The sequence below is a fragment of the Echeneis naucrates genome, chromosome 7 (genome assembly GCF_900963305.1).
Source record: "Echeneis naucrates chromosome 7, fEcheNa1.1, whole genome shotgun sequence".
In the NCBI taxonomy this organism is placed as follows: Eukaryota; Metazoa; Chordata; class Actinopteri; order Carangiformes; family Echeneidae; genus Echeneis; species Echeneis naucrates.
This window is the reverse complement of record NC_042517.1, coordinates 22,285,436-22,308,317: the sequence shown is the minus strand read 5'-3', so window position 1 is coordinate 22,308,317 and position 22,882 is coordinate 22,285,436. Positions and strand designations below refer to the sequence as shown.

General features: G+C 39.4%; 1 protein-coding gene across 1 annotated transcript in view; it reads left to right on the top strand.

Annotated features, from left to right (window-relative positions):
- The window catches only part of LOC115045717 (plexin-A1-like), a 229,084-nt gene that overhangs the window by 91,724 nt on the left and 114,478 nt on the right, over positions 1-22,882 (top strand). The window contains exons 4-7 of the mRNA XM_029505519.1: positions 10,683-10,783; positions 11,444-11,567; positions 11,863-12,016; positions 12,393-12,492. Coding sequence (XP_029361379.1) covers positions 10,683-10,783; positions 11,444-11,567; positions 11,863-12,016; positions 12,393-12,492 — 479 coding nt within the window. The remainder of the gene's footprint in view (positions 1-10,682; positions 10,784-11,443; positions 11,568-11,862; positions 12,017-12,392; positions 12,493-22,882) is intronic.

Genomic DNA, 22,882 nt, shown 5'->3' with positions numbered 1-22,882 from the left:
TTTTTGCCCAAAAGATTTAATTTGCAGTTAAATAGAAAGAGGAAATTTGTCTCCATGTTATTAAACTTCACAGCTACTGTACATAATAGAAAGTATGTTACTAATGTTCCCAGACTTATGCACATAATGTGCAACAATTGTTATTGTGTTTAAAATCTGGATCTGAATCTGGTGATCTTTAATCTGTGCTTCAATGTTGATAAATAACAACAAGAACAAAATTAGTTTGACTAGTTTACAATTGCCCATTGTTAGACGTATAAGTTAAATAAATACAAGACCAAATATCAGGTGATGTCACTCGATCTTACATGGTTATGCCGAACCAGCTAAGTTTTATTAACATGTTAGCAAACTGTTTCCTATTTATACTACATGCAGACAAAGAGTAATACCAGCATTAATCTGAAATCATTTTCAGGCCAATGAATATTTGCTCCCTCTGCTTCATGAGTATCCTCAAGCTAATATCTGGTTCTTAAGATGCTAATTGCCCCTCTATCCTAATCAGCTTCTCAGATGTTGTTTTTTTTTTTTTTTTGTTGGTGTTGTTCTTGTTGTTGTTTCTGCTGTTTAGTGCTGGAAAGGGGTTAGCATGCACTGATGTTTTGGATTGGCCGAAGCAATGAGAAAATCTGATTATTTAAATGAGCACATGTAGACCTGTAATAATGTGTGATTATTGACTACTCTCTAAAAGTTAATTTATGAAAGTTTGAGTTGGAGGGATTAGGGCAGTAGGACACACTTGAAATCTCATCATGTACACAGAGTGTGTGATGAGCACTGCCTTCACCCTGTTTGTCCCCCCGATCTCTCCTTGTTGAATAATAGAAATGCCAAGTGATGAAGCTCAAACATCAAAAAGCCAATTTCCCAGCTTGACAGAGCAATTTACCTTTTCCCATATTCACTCACACACATAATTAAAATTGCTGGATTGGACTGCGGCACATAGACTGTGCATCTACACAACTTAAACTGTTCCCTTCACAACGAGACGAGAGTTTTAGATTAGCAAGCAATGGATATATACATTGCTCACTTTGCGTCTCTGCTTTTCACACACACACACACACACACGCACACGCATAGTCTTGCTAAATGCAGCTCTGTCTTTCTCCCTTCGGCTCTTTGTTCTGTGGCTCTCCCTGCCAACTTTTCCTCCTTTTGTGTTCAAATTATGCTGACTTAATAAAAAGTGTTGATGAGGAGAGATTTCTCATCTTCACCCTCTATTGTTGATGTCACAGAGACAGATATGTCATGTTACTTTTCTGTTGCTGTGGTTGATATTACCTAATTGCTTATAAAGTAAATGACTTGGTAGATTACAGCTCATAATATATAGATTCTTCCTGTACGTTTTAGGATAATCTATTTATCTAATCACCTTCCACTGCTTCTAAAATGGAGCTGTGAGTTGGCACTTTATATTTATCTAATTCCCATTATAATGAGTTTCTCTTAAACTTAATTTAGCTTTGTGAATAATGTTTGGCTTTTTTCTATTTCTAATTTTCTTCATCTACCTGATTTTGTTGTTCAGATTTTAAGTCAAGACCAGCTTCTGATCTTTTCCTTGCCTTAGCGTAACCACCAGATTTCAATGACCGCACATACAGGGCAAGGTCAAGCTTGTCTGCTCGTAAAATAGCTTCGTAAGGTGACCTGCTGGCACTCAAAAGACTTTACCCCCACCTTCACAAGGCCACTAAGGCAGTGGCATAATGGTCTGATGATGTATCTCTTAGTATCGATTTAGCTACAGTACAGAAGTGTACTGAACTGCACCGTGCTTCATGGAAGAGAAACCCTATCCCTGGCACCATATCAGAGAGGGTTCATATTCAATTCACTCAGCATTTACTGTCCTTGAAGGTAAGGGAGAAGAATGCTATGTGGTCCTTTTTGAAACTGTTTCTTTGGTGTCTTTCCAACTTTTTAAGTTTCTAAAAAATTCTAGTGAAGACACCAGAGGGAGAATAGTCAGGAGAGGAAACAGAAATCTAATAGAAATGTCCCTGGCCTTCTCAGCCAGTTGCAGAATTGTGTTTTGGAATGGTGTGCCTTAGAGATTGTTTTGTGTGGGCAAGCTGAACATTTATGAGACATGATTGTGACAGAGCGGAAAGCAATGGTGAATATAATTTCTGAAATTTCTCTGAAGATAATGTTAAACCCTTACCACAAAAGACTTTCTTTGCCTAAAACAAAATAAGTGGTGTTCCCCACAAATTAAACGTAAACCCTTATTTTGGGAAAAAAGGTGCTATGTCTTTTTTTCTTTGCATTTCTGAGACAGGGAAGCTGTTTTTTAATTTCAATAAGAGAATGGGAAGTGTTAATAACTATTGTTGATTCTCCACTCATTAACAGTCCATTGACTGCATTGTGTGAGACCTGATGCACAACTGTGGTCAGTAGTAGTCACTTGAAAAACTGTCTTCAAAACAATCAAAACAACTAGTGTCATATTTTCTTACGTTTTTGATGAAAATACATGTATTCTGTATTTGTGGTGTAAGGTTTCTTTGAGGATCTGACAAAAACTAGAACGAAAACAAGACTTAAATACACAGTGAACTAAACAAGACAAAGGTGAACCACATTAGGGTAGGGAAGGCAATCACACGGGAGGAAGACACGACTTTCAAAATAAAACAGGATGTGAACAACACAAACAGAAAGCTCAATCCCACAACTCCAAGGTTTCGTACAGTGGAGCTGGAAGCCAAACTGATGCCGTCCAGACTGATTAGATGATTAGATAGCATTTCTCTGAGGTGCTTAGAGCTGATTACAATAACTTCAGTTTTGTCAGTGTTGAGAAAAAAAAAAAAAAAATATATATATATATATATATATATTGGGTCATCCAGACATGTCTGCAGTTTGACTATCTGACTTAATTTGGCTTCATTGGTAAGTACAGCTGAGTGTCGTCTGCATAACAGTGAAAGTTGATGCTGTGTTTCCTCATAATGTTGCCTAGAGGAAGCAGATAAAGAATAAAGAGGATTGGTCCAAGGACCGAAACCTGCGGGACTCCATAACTGACGACAGTGCATGAGGAGGAGCTATTGTTAACATGAACACACTGATGTCTATCATTAGGATTGGGACCACCTCAGTGCAGTTGCTAATACCAATTTCATGTTCCAGTCTCTGTAGTAAAATGTTATGGTCTATCACTCTAACACCCTTCCTTCCTCCCACATCCCCAGTCTTTCCTGTCATCTGCCACTCTGCAATTTAAGAGCCGCTCTATCATGACCCAAAAGAGAGAGGATCATTTATAGTTGTTATTTATTGTTTTATAAAGAGTTTGTTCTATACCTGCTCTGTATGTAAAGTGCCTTGATGTAATTTTGTTATGATTTGGCACTATATGAATAAATCTGATTTGATTTGATTTCATTGTAAACCCCTCCTCGCATCCACCCACCATGCTCTCTGCTACGCCACTCTGTTAGCATGACAGAAAAAGCATTTGAGAAGGATTTGTCTTATCCACAAACAATGTCCATCATTAGCCTCAATGATAAAAACAAGGACTCAAAATTAGCATTTTTCTACTCTGATCTCTTTCCTTCCTCCGCCTCTCATCTCTTTTTCTCTTGTCCTTTACTCCCTTCTGCCTTCCACTGTCTGCAGATGAGTGTGTTTTGCTCTATAGCAACAAATAGACCAGGAATGAAAATCCCATATTTAATATAAGTAGGTGATTCTCAATGACTTACTGTCTTTCTCACACACATACACATCAACAAACACAAACAAACACAGACACGCCATCCCTCACCTCAGTAAGTCGAAAGATCTTGGGCTGAGCATTTCTTGTTTTCCGTCCTATTATCTGTTTTTGAAAACGCAATAATTGAACTCTTCGATTGGAATACATCATATACCCCATTATTAGAAAATCCCATTGAAAAAAATCCTTCTCCCTGCCATTGTGCTTGAGCGGAACATGTTTTATTGTTTTTCCTTCTGCCTCTATCAGATAGGCTGTATTACTAGCGCTGTATTTGCCCAGGTGCAAGTAATGACTACAATTTGCTGCTATTTGTTGTCCTAAAAGAGGCTTGTGCCTGGTAATTGTAGCATTATAAAAGTTATGAGACACAACTTACTATTATCAAGCTATGAAATTGCCATAAGATGAGACGTACAGTCAGCGGATGAAATGGGGGCTGGTTGTTTGCATGAAAGTTGGATTTTAAAATAGTATCATATTAGAACCATAAAAGGACAAAAGAGCTGGAATATTTTGTGAAAAATGCCCAATGTTAATAAACTTACTGCAATATCATAACATCAGTATCATTCACTGATGATTCAATATAAATAATTCACATCTGTTACTGTTCATTTTTACCCGAATTTGAATGTCTTTAATATAACAGTGGAGGAATGTGAAGGCTCCTTGTTTGTTGTTCCACAGCTCTGATTTGAGCTAGCTGCTATTGTCAGCATGCACACAATGACAATGCTAGCATTCATAAATGATCCCATTTTGACCTGATGACGGTGCTGAATGAAAAATAAGGATAATTTCACAGAAAACCACAAATGTCAGTCTTGTATTGGGGCTAAAGAGAAAGTCATTCAGGATGCATCTTCTGCCAGCCATGAATGGATTAAATATTGTAGAGAGTCTCCTGGAGATTTTTAGACTGTGTGATTGCCTGAAGATGAAGTGACGTGTTCACTAACTCAAACATCATCAGTCATTGGGATTCATTCTCTGGGGCAAATTAGGATTAGAATTCATCCTTTGGGGACCATGAATGTTTGTACATAACATTATGATAATATATTTAATGGTTGCCTGGATCTTTCCCTTTGAAGCTTGACCGGTCACAGTGATTGGATGAAGAAAGTGGAGGGAGCTGTAAGAAGAGGAAGGGATAGTTTTATCCATGATGTTCACTAAACCAGAATATTGACAACCAGGAATACACTCTCAGAAGGTTCCTAAAGGATGAACTCGAGCACTGACTGTTATGAATCCAGCAGCTATCACAATTGCATAACCACAATAATGACAAACAGCGACAAATTAAATTATAACAGGATTTATTCACAGCAATAATTATTTAAAACAAGATTACATTGTAATTCAATCATCAAAAGCAAAACACCGGTTACTAACTATGACAGGCAACATACATGTAATGGCACTTGTGTTTGCAGTAGCAGTAACAATAGCAATAGCAATAGAAATAGCATCAGCAGTAGCTACAGCAGTAGCACTAGCAATAGCAAAGGCAAATACAACAGCAACAACAGTCACAATAGTGTTGTGTGTGTGTTTGTGTGTACGGGGTAGTTAGAGGGAAAGAGTGAAGAAGCTGCGAGTGACGTGCCTTTAGGAGCAAAAGGGAAAGGTACGAGGCCTTTGAGCGTTAAGCATGGTTTATGGTCCTGGGTTAAATCAACACTGTAACTACACGGAAACAGCGGTGTTGATTTTCGTTGTGGTGCAATTCACCGCCAGAGTGGTAGGAGGCTGCTCTCCTTTCCTGAATGGTTATCATCACCTCTAATTGATTATTTATTTAGCTTCCAATTTTAGATCCTCTGCCGGGTTAGGGTAGAGTTCCTCGGCGGCAGCGGGGAGGATCACGAGTGGAAGGCGGTGCACTTTGTTGCACCTTTAACAAAGTGGGCACTTTTCTTTTTCTTTTTTCTTATAATTGATCATGCAGCAGTGGTCTGTTCCATGAACAGAGTGATTTACCTTTTGAAGATTAAAGTAAAAAAAAAGGTAGAGTTTCCTCTTTGAAGATTTCTTGCTGCCATCAGGAATTCACCTTTGTCTGTAGAGGTATTGATGTCGCACTTCAGCTGACCGAAGGCAAGTATAGCTGTGTGTGTACACTGGCATGTGCTCATGTACACAAACCATCTTTTGGTTGTTAGCGGCCTATTTAAGTATTTAACAACTGCCACAGAAAACCTGTCCCAAACTCCTAATGTGACTCAAATAATATGTTGGATTGATGTGTGGGCTGGTGTGTATTGTTGGGTTTGAGAAAAGTTTGGTTACCAGCTATAATTCCTAATCATCTCTGTCAATCAATTAACTGAAGCGAAGCAATGCCTTGTTAGTTGGCTGTGAGAATAGAACCTGGGGGTGGCTTTAAGTTTTTCAGGCTATTTTGTGGTAGACATAGGCAGCTAGCTTGTAGTTAGCCTTCAGCTAGCGCTCTCGTTGACAGCTAAACATGTTAGCTGGTCACCGTGCTGAGCGGCACCATATCTTTAGCAATGAACTCGGTTTTTGCTTGAATGACATCCCCGTGCCATTTAGGACTACGGTCATACAGAGCGACTCTTTCAACGACTCTTTTGGGCGATGTTGCCTGTCTTGGGTTTAACGTTTTGGGTCACAGGTGCTCGGCTGTCGTAAATAGCTTTGTGGTGTTTTTTTAAGTGCTGGAAGAGGTTTGTTGTGTTGCCCATGAAGTAACAACTGTAGCACAGCATGTTATGCGCAACACCTGACACCGCGCAGCATCTTCCTTTTTAAAGCTGAATTATAATTCCACACTGCTGATGTGCTGTTCCTTATCGAGATTAAAGTCTCAGTCTAGCCAGTTTCTGATGGTTCCATCGAACCGGAGACCATTGCGTTACAGGCTAAGGTGCAGCATAAAAAGTTGATGCAGTCGAGGGGTCCACTCTCTCTCTCTCTCTCTCGCGTCACATTACAACTTTTTTTTTTTTTTTTTAATTTTAATTTACGTGGCCATATTGTAATCACGCACATTGTCATTAGAAAATCGTTTTTTATCATAAGATGAATTGCATTTGGGATAATATTTCAAATGCAATTAATCGTTCAGCCCTAGTTTACATGTAGGCCTTTCTTTGTCTGACATAGTGATGGAGGCCCAACAATGCCCTACATGCTGCAGTTTCCTGTCTGGCAGTCTGCCAGTATTCCTGTAGCAATAAAGTTAATAAAGTTGAGCTAAACATACAGGTGCATATAATTTACACTGGAGATTTTGAAGATGACTCTGTAAATTTAGTGTAATGTACAATTTAAACTTGTACTTCCTGGTAATTGGGCAGACAGATGGCAGATAGTGAAGCTGCAGACAGCAGCACAAACCATGTGTGTGTAATGATAACTGCAAGCCAACTATCTCCGGAAATTGACTCCTTAAGCGGTGACTGCTGTCTGCTTCATTGTATCCCAATTGTATTCACAATTTTCTTTGTTGCAATTGAACAAATAGATAAATGTTTGTGATAATATTTTTGGGGAATCTGCAGAATTTGGGCATTAACAGAGCCATTAAAGCTTCATCTTAGTTTGGCAGGATGACAGCATACTGGTTAGTGCTGTCGCAGGTTCGGTTCTGGGACCGGAGCCTTTCTGTACAGTTTTCATATTCTCCCTATGCTTGTGTGGATACTCCGGTTTCCTCCCACAATCCAAAGGCATGCATGCTTAGGTTTTTTGGGGACTCTAAATTTCCTGTAAGTGAGAGTGGTTTTTTGCCTCTCTCTTATGTTGGCCCTGACCTGTCCAGGGTGTACCCTGCCATAGCCTAATGTGAGCTAGGATTGGCTTCAGCAACCACCCCCCCCCGGCAAACTGGAAGCATATAAGTGGTAGAAGATGAATGAATCTTATCTTAGTCATGCAGACACACAGATGGCGGTGAGTAAAGATTTATCAAACTAAAAGGAATATTCCTTGATGTTTATTTGAAGGGTGTTAAGTAGAACAGCATATTATTTGCAAAAAAATCACAGGCATTCCTTTCATGTTCTTGTGATGGCTGATGCCGATGGTTACCATTACAAATCTATTATGCTAAAGACTTTTTAGAGTTAGATTTAGAATTAAGTGCTCGACAGCTGTAAGGTGATAATGAGAACATATGTTCTTATTGATGAAAATTTAAAACTAAAGCTAACATCTGTTAGGAAATAGTGTATCTTAGAGTATATTAGTAAAGTGAAAGTAAAACAACATGGAAGAATAGAGGTATGTTTTGCTTCATAGAGGACCTCAAAAAGATTGAAAATCCATAAGTTGGTGCTACTGTAGGCCAGAGGAGCTCTGAAAATCTTGGATCCTACAGTTCTCATTATGCAACTTGGTCTTTTATCTTTTCACACTCAAACATAGAAGTACCCCCCCACCACTGTAAAGATACAAAAATAGACCACAATTTATAAACTGTGCAGTTTAATCTATGTCCTCTACTAAGTGTTTAAACTACACCTCTGGCAACAATTAACTGACACATGAAAGACTAATAATCAAAAGAAAAATTCCACTAGTATGGAAATTACATTCTGGTTTTTCTGTAATAAAAAAAGGAAATTATAACATTTGGAATTGAATACTTTCTTGTGGACTGGTTTTTTCACATTTACATAAACACTTGGGTCTATGATGATCCTAACTGAGAGTTAAATACAGATCATTTGAATGCATGCATGCATCATTTTTGTTTACATAAACAATTCCTTGTAACAGGCCATGTATGGAAATTTAAGCTATATAAGAACAATTCGGGGTATAACTGGGGAAGATGCTGTTGAAATAATAACAAAACACTTGTCTTGATGTACAGGTAGCTGAAGGAAGCAGAGATGGGAATTTCAGCTCTTTTTAGAAAGCTGGCTCTTTTGGCTTGACTCACAAAAAAGAGATGACTCTTTTGTCCCCTTAGATTTCTTGTTGCTTAAATTGATTTCTGACAAAATAATGTAAAAGTATTTGTCAAATCAATTACTAATGTAAAAAAAAAAAAAAAACACATACATTACATTAAATCTTTAGTATTTACTTCGCTTTATTTACATATTTCACAAACTGAACTTGGAGCACAAATAAATTAAGTACAAATGAATGTCCAAACTTTGATTTAATGTATATGAACTTTTAACTATTTACATTGAAACAGCATAGTCAAGTATAAATAATCATACAACAGATTATAAATCTAATTGTGTAAAAAAATAAAAAATGCAGCATCCAGGCAACAGATTTAGCTAATCTATAGGGAAGATACAGAAGATTCTCTCTGAGGGGATGGATGTTGCTACAATACACAGTGTCTGTACCATCACGTGTAGGATGAGGACTGAACTGTTGATCTCCCACCAGTGCAGTGGGTCTGCATTTCTCTGGCAAGGGGCTCATCACCTTTCCATCATGTTGCCACTTTCTTTAGTGCACAAACTTTCTTTCCCTCTCATGCCTCCCTCCTGTTCATGTGCTTCTCATGTGCTGTGTGTGTGTCTGTCACCCCTCCCCTCTGCTCAGCATGGATACACACATACCAATACAAATCTTGCATGGCTTTGACAGTTAAAAGAGGTTAAAAAAAAAAAAAAAAAAAATTGCTCCCACTCACTTCACTTGTTCACTTCACAGAAACTTGCTCTCAGAGCCAGATTGTTCGCGCATGGCACATCACTAAAATGAGGGCATTCATCTTAAGGCACTGGGTTCCATGCTATCAGATAATTGTTATATTTTTTCATATATTAAACTAGAACATTGTTATATAAAAACCCAAATCAACGTGTAGTTTATCACCTTTAGTGATAAGAATAAACCAAGCAAATTTTTTGTAGTGTTAAAGTTGTTTTAAGACTTACTTCACACAATGTCTAAGGAACACAGAGAGACAGCGCTGGCTCTAGCTAGTTTGGTGCCTTACCGAGATTATGGTATGCCCTGCCCCCAACTCACGCACACACAAACACCACCCCAAATCAATGGACAACAGGCTGTTGATCACACACACTAACAAAAAAAAAAAAAAAAGACAATAAAATAAATAAAATAAATAAATAATTAAATGCTTAATTCCTTCTCTGCATCTCTACAGCACACATATATAGGAGATTTACCTATTAGTGCACAGTACAAGCAAAACATGTTGCTGTAGCAGACAGATTCCTATTTAATGTGTTCAGCATATTACTAACTGTGATTGTTCAATCCTTCATTCATCTTCTGCTGATTATCCCTTTCTGGGTCACGCTGGATGCTGGAATCAACCCCAGCTGTCATTGGGCAAGGGCGGGGTACACCCTGGACAGGTCACCAGTCCATTGCAGGATGAACATACAGAGACATACAAAGACAAAAACAACGTCCGTCAGTAGGAACTGCCACCTGAGATGTGCACTAACTCATCAGTGCACAATGCAGGACAAGTTCAGGGCGGGCAGGTTGTTGTTCTTTTATGTTTTCTGTATTTGTTCATTTTTTATTTTTAAGACAAAGCATGAGGAAAGGTGTCAGTGGGAGCAAATTATTGCAATTAAATCTTTTAATGTATTTATTGTTTTATTTTATTTTTTTCTTTTTATGAGGGCGTGCAGCAGCGCCCCCTTCACAGGTGGCACCCTAGGTAACCGCCTATATGGCCAATGCCCAGAGCCCACTACCCTAACTTTCAAATTAGAAAAAAAAAAATGTTTCAGAATCACAGTGCAACAGGCAAGCCTCACTTGAGCCATTAATAAATCAAAATACAAATTGAATTTAGCCTATTACCAGATTTTTTTGACAATGGGAAAAAAAGGTCAAATATTTATTTTTCTGGAAGTCGTTTTCATCAGCTATGATTCAGCTCCTTCCCTGGATTTGTGTGCAACATTCACCAGGTGTGTGTGTGTGTGTGTGTTGCCAGGTTACACGCTTGCCAATAGAGAACTGTGAGCAGTACACCTCATGTGGAACTTGCCTAGGATCAGGAGACCCTCACTGTGGCTGGTGTGTGCTGCATAATGTGTAAGTGCATGTACTCATCACCTCGTGGAATCTTTACAGTAATTAACTGGAACCTTATTGTCAGAAACCTCAGAGGAAATCCTATAAATTAGAGAAATATATTCATTGAGGGGATGAGCCATCTTGTTTTTGAAAGGGGAGTTAGGGATTAGCAGAGTTGTCAGTGACAACTGTTAATGTTGATTGTACATTATCATTGTGTCATTACAAGTAGCTGCTGATAAATGTAAAGTGTAAATAGGCAGCCTATAGTATTCTTATGTGCTTCATCTGAACTAGTGCAATTAACTATTCACTTAACAGCCCCATAACATTTTGAATTATTTACCACAATCGATAAACCACAGATTAATCCTGATTTATAAAACTTCTGTACTGTACATGTTCATTCTGACCCTCCCCTCACCTTGCTGCTGCATTTCCTATTGGATTAGTTAATTTTATTACATGCTTATTGAGACTGAAAGCTAAAGGTAAATAAAGACATTGGAACTGTCTTTGCTCTGTGATACAACTGTTCCCAGCGTTTGGTTATTCTGAATTCCACCATTAAAATAACATAACATGCAACTACCGTTGCAAGATGTGACTAATTCACAGAAATATGCAAGTTTAATATATAAAAGTTTGGTTGGTCTGTGGTGCCTTCTCCTGTTGCAGATGTTTGAGGAAGGATCACTGTGAGAGGCCAGAGGAACCTCAGCGCTTCACCACCAGAGTGGAGCAATGTGTCAGAATATCTGTCCAACCCAACGCTGTCTCTGTCACCATGTCAGAAGTACAGGTACAGTGTGTTGTATTGCCAGAAAGTGCGTATTGTATGTGTGTTTCTTCCATGAGAAGAATTGCGGAAAAGAAAGATGGATGGTTGACGTAAGAAAGATGTGAAATGAGATTAAATAAAGTGTGCTTTCGTCATTGCTGGCTATGTGTACATCATTTAGAGAGGGAGCTCAAAGCTGAGTTTGGAGCCAAATTTCTGAGTAGCATTTTATGCTCTGATATGACAAATCCCATTTACTAATGAGTATAAATTTAAATGTGTATGTTGGCCCTCTTCTTTCTTCTCCTCCTCGCAGTTGGTGCTCCAGACTCAGAATGTGCCTAGTCTGTCTGCTGGAGTCAACTGCTCCTTTGAGGACTATGTAACAACAGAAGGACGCGTCTATGGTGGACGCATCTTCTGCCTATCTCCAGCTACCAAAGATGTTGCCCCTATCACACGCTACCAGGGTAAAAAAAAGTGCTGTGCTTGTTATAGTTAATGTGGGAATGGCCTAGCCTTATAATTATTTTGGTCTGGAATTTGCACTATATGTAAAAAACGGAACAAAAATATCTGACTTTAGTGTTTCAGTGTATCTGTTTAATTTGTTCTCGTATTTTCTCTTTCAACCAACTCATTCAACTGTGTAAAACACAAAACTATTCACTTTAACTGCACCCAGTTCTTTGTGAAAATTACAGTTTTCACTTAAAACAGGTACATTTATGAGTTTCTAACTGCTGAAACTTCAAATTAATCCACCTCTTAATATCTGATCCTGGGCTCATTTAAAATTTTTTTTATATAAATGAATTCAGTGTTGATGTGTTTGTCTGCTTCCAGGTGATCAACGTGTCATACAACTGTATCTGATGTCTAAAGAGACAGGAAAGAAGTTTGCTAGCGTGGACTTTGTATTCTACAACTGCAGCGTTCATCAATCGTAAGATGTCTTTCTTCTTCCCATTTCAGATGAAAAAACTTGAGAAAACATTTCATTTCATTTTCATTGAAATGTAGTTGATGTACTTGGCCTGTTATCAGTCTCAAACTGTTGATACTTTAAATTATTACCAGCATCTCTCTTCTCTTCACAGGACTAAAAATACAAAAAAAAAAAAAAACAAAAACAAAAACTAAATATTGGGTAACTTGATCTTTGTGAGTCTAGTCTTTCATGCAATCATACTTTGACACATACATGACAGAATGTCTTCATCGCCATTAATCTTCTAGTCAAAGGAAATTACTTTTGTAAATAGTAGAAATAGTTACGTGGTTCATAAATCCCTTAAGCCATCATTGTGCTGTTTGTGTTTCTATGAAGTCAAATTTAAATATCTAATCAAATTTATTTATATAGCATTTTAGACAGCGCAGATCTAGACCAAAAGTCTTTTGTAAAGAGTTGTTAAAGAGACCCAACATATCCCTCCAAGAGCAAGCACTTCACAACAGTGGCAAGGACAACAAATTGGTCCAGGCCGACCTAGAGCAGCTCCTGCAGCAGCTAACTTACCCCCAAGCAGTTAGTGAACAGCTGGGTCTTAGTCAGTGTGACTGAGTGACTGTCAACTGACTGACATGAAATCAAATCTGATTTATTTGTATAGCCCCAAATCATAACAAAGTTACATCAAGGCACTTTACATATAGAGCAGGTCTAGACCAAACAAATGATTTAAGGAGACCTAACAGATCCCCTGATGAGCAAGCACTTGATGACAGTGGCAAGGAAAAACCATGAACAGACCTTGAACAGAACAAAGAGAGATAGAGAAGCAGATGCAGTGAAAGCAAGCATGAAGGAGAGGATGGGGGACTGGGTAGAGGGATGGAGAGAGAACAAGATCAGGAGATAAGATGCCATGGAAAATACAAACAAAATATACATTGGTTGTAACCTGGTAGTTCTAAATGTGTACTAGTAAATATTAGCAGTAAGGGAGAGGTAGAGGTTCAAATGGGAAGTGAGTTGTAGTGCAATGATAACTAAAAGTTATCTCTTGCAGCAGCAGGTACTGAGCAGGAACATGGAGCAGAGATGATTCAGTATCTGGAGGACCGGGACAGGAAAAGAAAATTAGAGACACGTAATGTACATACATACATGGGGGAATGAGAAAGACAGAGAGGAAGTCACAGACAGAGAAGGAGAGAGGAAGAGGGAGGAGGAGGGAGGTTTTCAGTGGAACCCCTAGTGATCTAGGCCTATAGCAGCACAGCTAAAGGAAAAAGAGTAATTAAACCGTTAATTTTAACTGTAGTTTTGGTCATAAAGGAAGTTTCTAAGCCTGATCTTGAAAGCTGGACTGATACTGGAAGTTGGTTCCATAGAAGAGCAGCCTGATAACTGAAAGCTCTGCCTCCCAATTTACTCTTGGAGACTCTAGGAACCAGAAGTAAACCTCCATCTAGAGAGCGGAGTGGCCTACTAGGACAGTAAGGAACTATGAGCTCTCTGAGATATGGGGTTTGATCATTAAGAGCTTTGTACATAAGAAGGATTTTAAATTCTATTCTGAATTTCAATGGGAGCCAAAGAAGACAGGAGAGATGTGATCTCTTTTTCGAATTTCCTGTTAATATTCGTGCAGCAGCATTCTGAATAAACTGAAGGCCTCTCAGCGATCCTGATAGTCATGAATTACAGTAGTCTAAAGACTGGTTTTATATGGAGAAAGTACATGTCATGATCAAGAATGACTCCAAGATTCCTAACAGTGGAACTGGAGGCCAAACTAATGTTATGGAGAGTTGTTCCATGATCAGATAATGCTTCTCTATGTTGCTAAGGGTCAAGTATAGTGACTGCGGTTTTGTCTGAATTCAGAAGTAAAAAGTTGCAGGTCATCCAGATCTTTATGTCTGTATGCCTGAAGTCTGATTAGTTTCAGTCAGCTTCATTGACAAGTATAACTGGATGCTATGCATCTAGATAATATTGCCTAAGGCAGGGGTGGCCAAACTTTTTTGATCCAAGATCTACTTTTCAAGTACCCAGCCTCCCAAGATCTACTAGTCCAATTTCAACTTCGCAAGCCCACACACATCGTTTACAGCCTGCAGTAACTAACTTCCCAACACTGTCCCATAACCACTTGACATTATCACTGCCAACCCTCCCTCCTCTCTCTAGCGCACACACACAGAAATCATCTCACACAGTTGCCAGTCTGCATTGGGCACTGTAGCACAAACCCACTATCTCTGCTTCTCTCTCTCTCCCACACACACACACACACACACACAGAGTTGCCAATCTGCATTGGGAGCCATTGCCATTACTGACTTTAATATGAACCAAACAGAAGAATGGTGCTCCAGATTCCCTTTCTTAGCCAATGCCACCATTACATTGTATATCAGACAAAAAGGCTTTGAATGAGAATAACCAAAAAAATACTCTTCCTCCCATTCAGTGTGAAAATGGTAGGTTTTGCCTCATCTCACCTCAGCCATTTTGTTGACATTGTCTTTTCGTCTGCCAGGACTCTGATGATCTTGATTAGGAGAGGTAGACAGACAGGTATAGTGGGGTGGTTGAGGGGAAAATTAGGAGTGGACAGTAACAATTATGGTCAATGGTGTCAAAAGCAGCACTAATATCCAACAGGACAAGTATGGAGGCCAATTCATTGTCTGAAGTCTTCAGAACAAGTTAGGCGTCCTACTCCGGTCCTTGAGGGCTACTGTCCTGCATGTTTTAGATGTTTCCTGCTCCAGCACATTTGATTGAAATAAGTGGCTCCTTATTAGACCTCAGCAGAGCTTGAAGACGAGCTGACCATTTGAACGTTTGTTGAAGGTGTATTGATGATGTGTTTAAGGGAAACAGGAAACATTTAAAACATGCAGGACAGTGGCCCTCCAGGACCGGAGTTGGACACCTCTGCTTTAGAATGTTGTTGGTAACTTATATCATTGCTTTTTTTGTGCTATGATATACTCGAAAACCTGACTGAAGGTCTTCAAATAAACCGTTACTATGCAGATGTTCAAATAATTGGCTTGCAACTGCTTTTTTTCTGAGGTTTGATTTTATTTAAATTTTTTCCCTTTAGCCAAAAAATCTGGATTAAGTGTAAGTCTTTTGAGGAAAGGTTTAATAACAGCAATTTTTAAAGGCTGTGTTACATAACCAAGAGATAAACTGACATTGATCAGATCGAGAATATACATGGTAAATAGTGGAAAAAAATCTTTAAATAGCCTGGTATGTATCAGGTCTAAAAGAAGAGTTGATTTTAAAGCTAATGAGACTGTAGAAACTAGCTCAAAGAGATTTAAATGTGAAAAAGATTCCAAATACAAAGCTGGTTGTACAGTTGATTGAGAAGCTGTTGCATTTTATAGTGGACTACTGCCAATTGAAGGTAAAAGCTGTTGAATTTTGGCTCTGATTGTTACAGTTTCATTACTAAAAAAGCCCATAAAATCAGCTGCTGCTGAGAGCTAAAGCAATCAGTGGTTCCACTTAGCTATGACTCTCTGTCGGCCTGGCTACAGTACTGAAGAGAAGCATGGGATTGTTCTTGTTTTTGTTATATCAATGCTGAATAGTAGGAGCGTCTTGCACTGTCTAGAACTTTTTTATATGTGTTTAAACCACTTCCGTTCCAATGTTCATGTTTGTTTTAATGCGTGAATTTGCGGGCTATACCAATGTACAAGCCTCCTCTGTTTCATTACTTTCTTTTTCAGAGGAGTAACAGAATCAAAATTCGAACATAGTGAGGCCACAATGCTATTCACAAAGTAATCAATTTCTGTAGGGGAGGAGTCCTCTGTTGACTTGACTGTAGACATGGCAGTTTAGCAATTATGTGTAAATTTTCAGTTAATTATCATTTATCAGTACTAACTCTGATAGAAGCTCAGAGTAAGGGCCAGGTGGAAGATATACTGTAACTACCAGAACTGGTTTTTCAGTTTTCCAGTTTGAATGTGAGAAACAGAGGGTAAAGCTTTCAAAAGATCTGTAACCAGATTTTGGTCTAGGATTGATTTATAAGATAGAATGAAATATTGCAGCCGCCTCTACTATTATAGTACATATATTTACATTTACATATTTATGTTTAAGCCAGGTCAGTAATACAGAATAAATCCATAATATGAACAGTGATCAAATCATTAATTACCAGCTTTGAATGATGGTGATCTAATATTCAATACTCCACATGTAAATTATATTTAGATCCGAATTGGTGTTAGTTTATATTTCAGTTAAGTTCTTATTTTTAACTCCTCTTCTGTTTACTTTTGGTTTAATAGATCTACTAAATTTAGGAGTTTGGGGGACAGACACAGTTTCTATAGACATCGATTCTATTCTATTCTTGGGAGGCTACTGCTCTGACTAAGGCGGAGAAAAGAGTGTTAGAGTGTGCCTTCTGGACTTGGGAATGTCATGGTTTTAATTTTACTAGTAAATTCAGTCAGATTCTTGATTATGCCAAAGGGCCCCTTTCATGGTGGGATGAATGTCATCTCTCCTAATCAGACCAGCCCCTCCAGAAAGTCTTCCAGTCTTTCCATCCAGCGATAAAATGACGACATGCGTTCATACATGTCATCACCCCATCTTCTCTAGACCTCCGCCCATCAGATTGGGCAGGGGTCCAGAGAAAACTGTGATGTCCAAATCGTTTAGGCGAAATTACACATCGACTCCACTTTTATCTTTGTGAATTCCGAATGGCATACTGCCGACGTGAATTACCACTTAACCATATTTACGCATTTTCTTAGCCAGAGACTGAATGTCACCTGCTCTGGCCCCCGGGATCCACTTAACTGCTGTATGTCACTGATTTCACGTTCCTCAGAGTAGAATCGCCTATAACTAGAGTTGGTTTCTCAGCAGGTGTGTCGCTGAGTAGAGAAAACCTGTTAGAAACGTGAACTGGTCGATGGTGAACCAGGGGCTGCTGCCTACAGCTATACATCTTGTCTTGGACAGTCACCCAGCTGCCCTGACTAGACCCCTGCTCAGGAACTGCTGCGGGGTAAGTAATTCTCTGAGCTGCTGCAGTAGCTGCTCCAAGTCAGCCCGCACCAACTACAAGGGTCTGGCTAGCTACACTAGCATAAGTTGGACTATGGTACAGAGCAGCGCCTCCAACTCATGAACTCTCTCCTCCATATCAACAACCTGCATTAGGGAGGCAGAGGAGTAAATGAACATGAAGCACGCAGAGCAGAGGAAAGTGAGAGCAGACGTGAGATAATGAGAAATAGGTGAGAGATGGAGAGTGTGAGGTCATTGCTAATTGCTAAGCTAAGTTAGCAGAGCTAAGAAATCACCTGAGTGATTTAGTAATTAGTGAAAACTAAATGTTTAACCGACTGTGAGCTGAATGAAAGTTAACTGTCACTAAGCTTGAGTGAATGGCCAATTTAAACCACAGATACCCATAGATGATAAACACACAGTGATAGGTGACACAAAGTTAAACAGCACTACCAGTGATTGAAAATCTAAGTGTGTAGAGAGTGTAAGACATTAATTAATTCATTCACTCATCTTCAACTTCTTATGAATCCCATCCCAGCGCACACCAGGTGAGGGCAGGGTACACCCTGGACAGGTCACCAGTCCATCGCAAGGCCAACACAGACAGACAATGACACACAACCACTCACACTCAGGAGTATAACACATAGAGAGAAGAAATCAAAGTTTTTTTTATACTGGGCTGATTAAGTGACTGATTAATTCTTGTGTCTTGAACCCAGTTGTCTGTTTTAAAGAATATCTTCAAATGAAAACATTGTGCAATACCACAACATCCTGAGTGCTCTTTCAGTCACACTCAGCAAGTTGCAGGTGGAAAGTTGTGACTGTAGTTCTTTCCCCAAACCAATAGTGGTAAAATATTGGTCTGAAAATATCTTCTGAGAGTGTTCAACCGGTACTAATTCATTATTCAACACAATCAAACTCTTTCAATTATTTCTATTATTTCTATTACTTGATTAAACCTCAAGCAAAGAATAGATCATTGATGACTGAAACAATAAACTGACTTCCAACCATGCAAGACTGAGAGGGGTAGCTGAGCTTTCGAGGAATACTACAGTCATGTTCCTTGGAAACAAATTATTCCTAATATAAGTAATGCAGGGCTGATGGAGTTTTCGGTGCTGGTTTTCACATAATGTTGTTTATTTTTACTTACACAGGAATGCATTTTTAAGTTTGTTGGGAAGAGGGGTTACTTTAAATTGTCCTTAATCATAGACATAGCTATTTTTTAAACATCTGCTGTGCTGCAGGTTATTCTTACAGTATGATACTGTATGTTAAAGAATGTGGAAGGTATGTTCCTGGCTGTACGAACAACTCTCAGCTGAAACTCATAAAAGTTAATTTTGTCAGGATCTTTTCCCATTAGCAGAAAATTACAGACCCCCACTCACAGGAAGCTCTTGGTGTGCATGTAATTTGTGTTCAATTTTAGAGTAAATGTGTGAAAGATTTAAAGGATCTTTGGAAAATGAAATCAAAGCATTACTGACTTTTTTCATGACCGAGAATGAATGGCAACGCAAATTACATAACCATTTACATGCTCAGCTACAATATCAGAATTTTGCATTTAAAAGAGGTTTTGAACAGTTTAAAAGAGTCTGCAGGAAGAGCAATAATCCAACTTCAAAGACAGGAAGAGGGAGGGATTGGAGGGAGAGTTGAGGTAAACCGACAAGTTTCAGTTTAATTTGAGGAGAGAAGCTTGTGTCAGCACAAGCTTCTTTGCAAGTCTCCTTAAGGTACATTGAAAGTGGCAAAATCCAGAAAGATAATTTGATAAACTGACTCTAGTGCTTGCTCGCCAAGTTGCCAACTGCATTGATAGCGGCTGTCAGTCAGACATCAATGTAAAGCCAGGACATAATCATACATTACAGTGACAAAAGTACATATTTAGTAGACTGTCAAGTAGAAAAATTGCTGCTGGCAGGACTTTAACAGACAGTGCAATTGTAATTGGGTTCCTCTCAGCAATTATCTATTTCCGTCAATGTGTTCAGCCTAAATGTCGGTTTGGTTTTGTAATTCCATTGACTGAACTTTTCCACACAGAGCAGGGAGGAAGCCGAGTGATAGGCCATGCTGCAATGGAGGAAGACTGTTATTCTTTAAGTGACCTGCCTTGTTAAGTGAAGGTTAAATGAAAACAAATAAAATAAAATGTCATTCCCTAAATGACTCTTGGCTGCTCAGCTGAAATCTCTCTCTCTCTGGTCTGTTCAACCTGCCGCAGACTCATCTCAGTTTTGGCCACCAAGTTGATACAGGCCAAAAAGAAAAGAAAGGAAAAGGAAAGAAAAAAAAAACAAAAAACAAAAAAAAGTCCATGCCGCAGTGAAAGTGGATTTCTTTTCTTTTTGTCAAGTTTAGATGAATGACATTGTTTCTTCTTCCTGTAATGTTCATGTCATTGCAAACATCCTAAGATAAGAATAAGGGTATCTTGAATACTAATAAATACATCTACAGAATGTTTTTCTTTTTCTTTTTTGTCACACACACCGAAGGCTAACTGGACATTTTGTTTGTGTTTTCTTTTAAATAAATGCATTGAAATACATCTGAAGAACCAAAGGTTTCCTCTGTTCTGCGAACAGAAAGCACCCATCAGTTTTTATGGACAAGGGCTGGTAAAGTTCCTGTAACACTAACAGGAGTGAAAAACCAGAGTGAGAAGAAATTTGGAATTAGCAGTGTGAAGTGCACTTGTCCTGTTGTTGCTGTCTTTCAGGCAACTATCCTCCCTCCCTTGGCCTTTGTTTCCTTTTGTACCTTCCCACCTCATCTTACCTTTCTCTACTCCTATTCCTCACATTACCTATTCCCCTCACCACTTGACTACTCTTAGCCCCTTAATTCCTTTGCCTTTCCCCACTTTTCCTCCCCTTTCTTGGCTTTTAAAGAAGCTAATTTTGCCTGTACTCTGTGCTTGACCCTGCATATATCTAAATTGTAATAGGCTGTTAATTAGCTGAAGCCGATCTGCCTGTGTGGAGAAGACCATAATGGAGAGGCTTGGAGAGAGAGTGCTCACCTGAGCCACTTCTCAGGGCCTTCAGGCCTAGATCAATGGCTCTGATTAATTTTATGAATGTGTGTATGTGGACATGCTTGTGGACTTTTTGGTTCACACGTTAGAACCGGGATTTTCATGGATATGTGTGAACACCTAAGTGGTCTCTCATTCTATGTGTGTTTGTGTGTTTATGCTCTGCGCCCCAGCCATCTTGCCATCCTCCTGTGGTTGCATAAAGAGGCAAATGCTGTTAAGCCTTTGACGTTGGCTTTGCTTGCACCCTCGGGACTCTGCAGGACTGTACAACTAAAGTGCAGTTATTATAGCAGCAGCGGTAACATAAACTCAAATATTATTCCCTCCCCTCTCTTCTGCAGTTGACTTTCACCACCAAATCTTTGAACCAACATGCGGGAAGCCAAGGCACAGGAGTTTCAGTGTTCAGCATCAGATAAGGGCGTTCTCATAGGCATGCTTGGCCCCAACAGTGGATGCACAGACATACATCATCGGCACAGATGAATGAGAAGAGCAGCCTGCAAGAGTGCCCAGACAGTGTCATGTAACACGCCTCATGGGTGCAGCATTCGGCCATAACAAACACAAACAGGTGCACACAAAGTGAAGAGGAGCATCACTGAGACAGAGTTGCCATCGCTATTGGTTGCTATTTACATTCACTGTCACAATATTAGAAATTTGCATTAAGAAAGAGGTTTGGAATAGTTTAATTGAGCATGCAGATGGAGGAATGATTCATCTTTAAAGAGAGGAAGAGAAACAAACAGGAGGAAGAGCACTGGAGGGAAGAGTGGAACAAGGGGAAAAGTTACATTCCATGAGAGTCAGACATGGAAAAGGAAACAGTGAAGGAGGCATGAAGAGGGAAAAGCAGAGTGTTACTGAACAAGAGAGAGATTGTGCCTGTTAGGAATAATGTGTCCCACACAGCTAAATGGTTTGCATCCAACCGCAGGCCACCATGACCATTACAATATGAAAGAACGGAAATCTATACAGTGAAAAGAAGCACTCATTGGGGGGAGCAGCCCACGTTCCAGACCCTACAAATAGCTCTCAGCTCAAGCTGCCCCTTTACTGTTTCAGAGACCAGCCATCCTCTTCTTAGAGATGCATCCATTAGTAGATTTTGTAGCAATAGTTGTTGGCCCTATTTTCAGTTTATGTGATCTGCTCTGATTAAACTCAGTGTTGAAATGCACTCATGACTCAGTCCCTTGATGAGAGTCTAAAATTCTTATCTGACTTATCAGGAGCAGACTTTAATGATATATGTATCTTTTTGTTGCTACCTTGCTGATTAAAACACAAAGGGTGGGGAGTTATAGATTACATAGGACAGTCGGTCTTATCTGTCATCTAACCAAAGAAAGATTTGTGGGAGATAGAGGAGAGGTCTGAATCAGAATTATATATTACAGCTGCTTCAAGTGCAGATTAGGTATATAAGCTTAATGCTTTTGAATGGTACACGGCTGGACATGTGTTCCACCCCATAGATGTCGAGGGACATCTTCCGTATAACCAAATGGAATGGTAAGATTGTCCCTCACCAGCCTGAAGCTGGTCTGAAACTGGAATACCAAATACACAAACAATACACAGAAAAATCATGTGAGGCAGAGAACAAAGGAGAAGGGCTGCAGGTGGTGCCAAATCATAAAACCAACAAAACAAGACCCTGCTTTCTTTAAACACATTCTAACAGCCACCCATAAATGCTAGTGTGATCCAGACATTCAAGTTACCTGTGTGTGGTGGCGGGCCAGGAGTTTGAAAATCAACCATAAACTAAACCTAATGTTTACCCAGATCTAGTGCCTCATACAAGTTAACATAAATCAATCTGATTACTCACCAAAACTAAGATAACCTCCAGTTAACTATCACACATGGTAATGAATCACAGAGAGACACACACCGAGGCAGGACAGGAGGGGGGGTACAAAAACAGCAGCAACACTGCTAACATGGGGAAGATGGGCACACAGAAACGACAACAACAGCAAGAACAATATCAACATAAACCGTGAGAGCAGGGTTTTCCATACAATATGTGCATCTCGTATTGTATATATGTGTGTACGTGTGTAAAAATGCATGCTACAGTTTGTCAGTGAATGCTGTGAGTAGATGACTAGTGGATGCAGGAGACTATAACAACACAATCCCCTGCCTGGGATAGCAGGCATGCCAGGACCCAGCCACCAGGGCCCCCAGCAACCCCCAGAGCACAGGCAGTCCAGAGACAAAGGAACC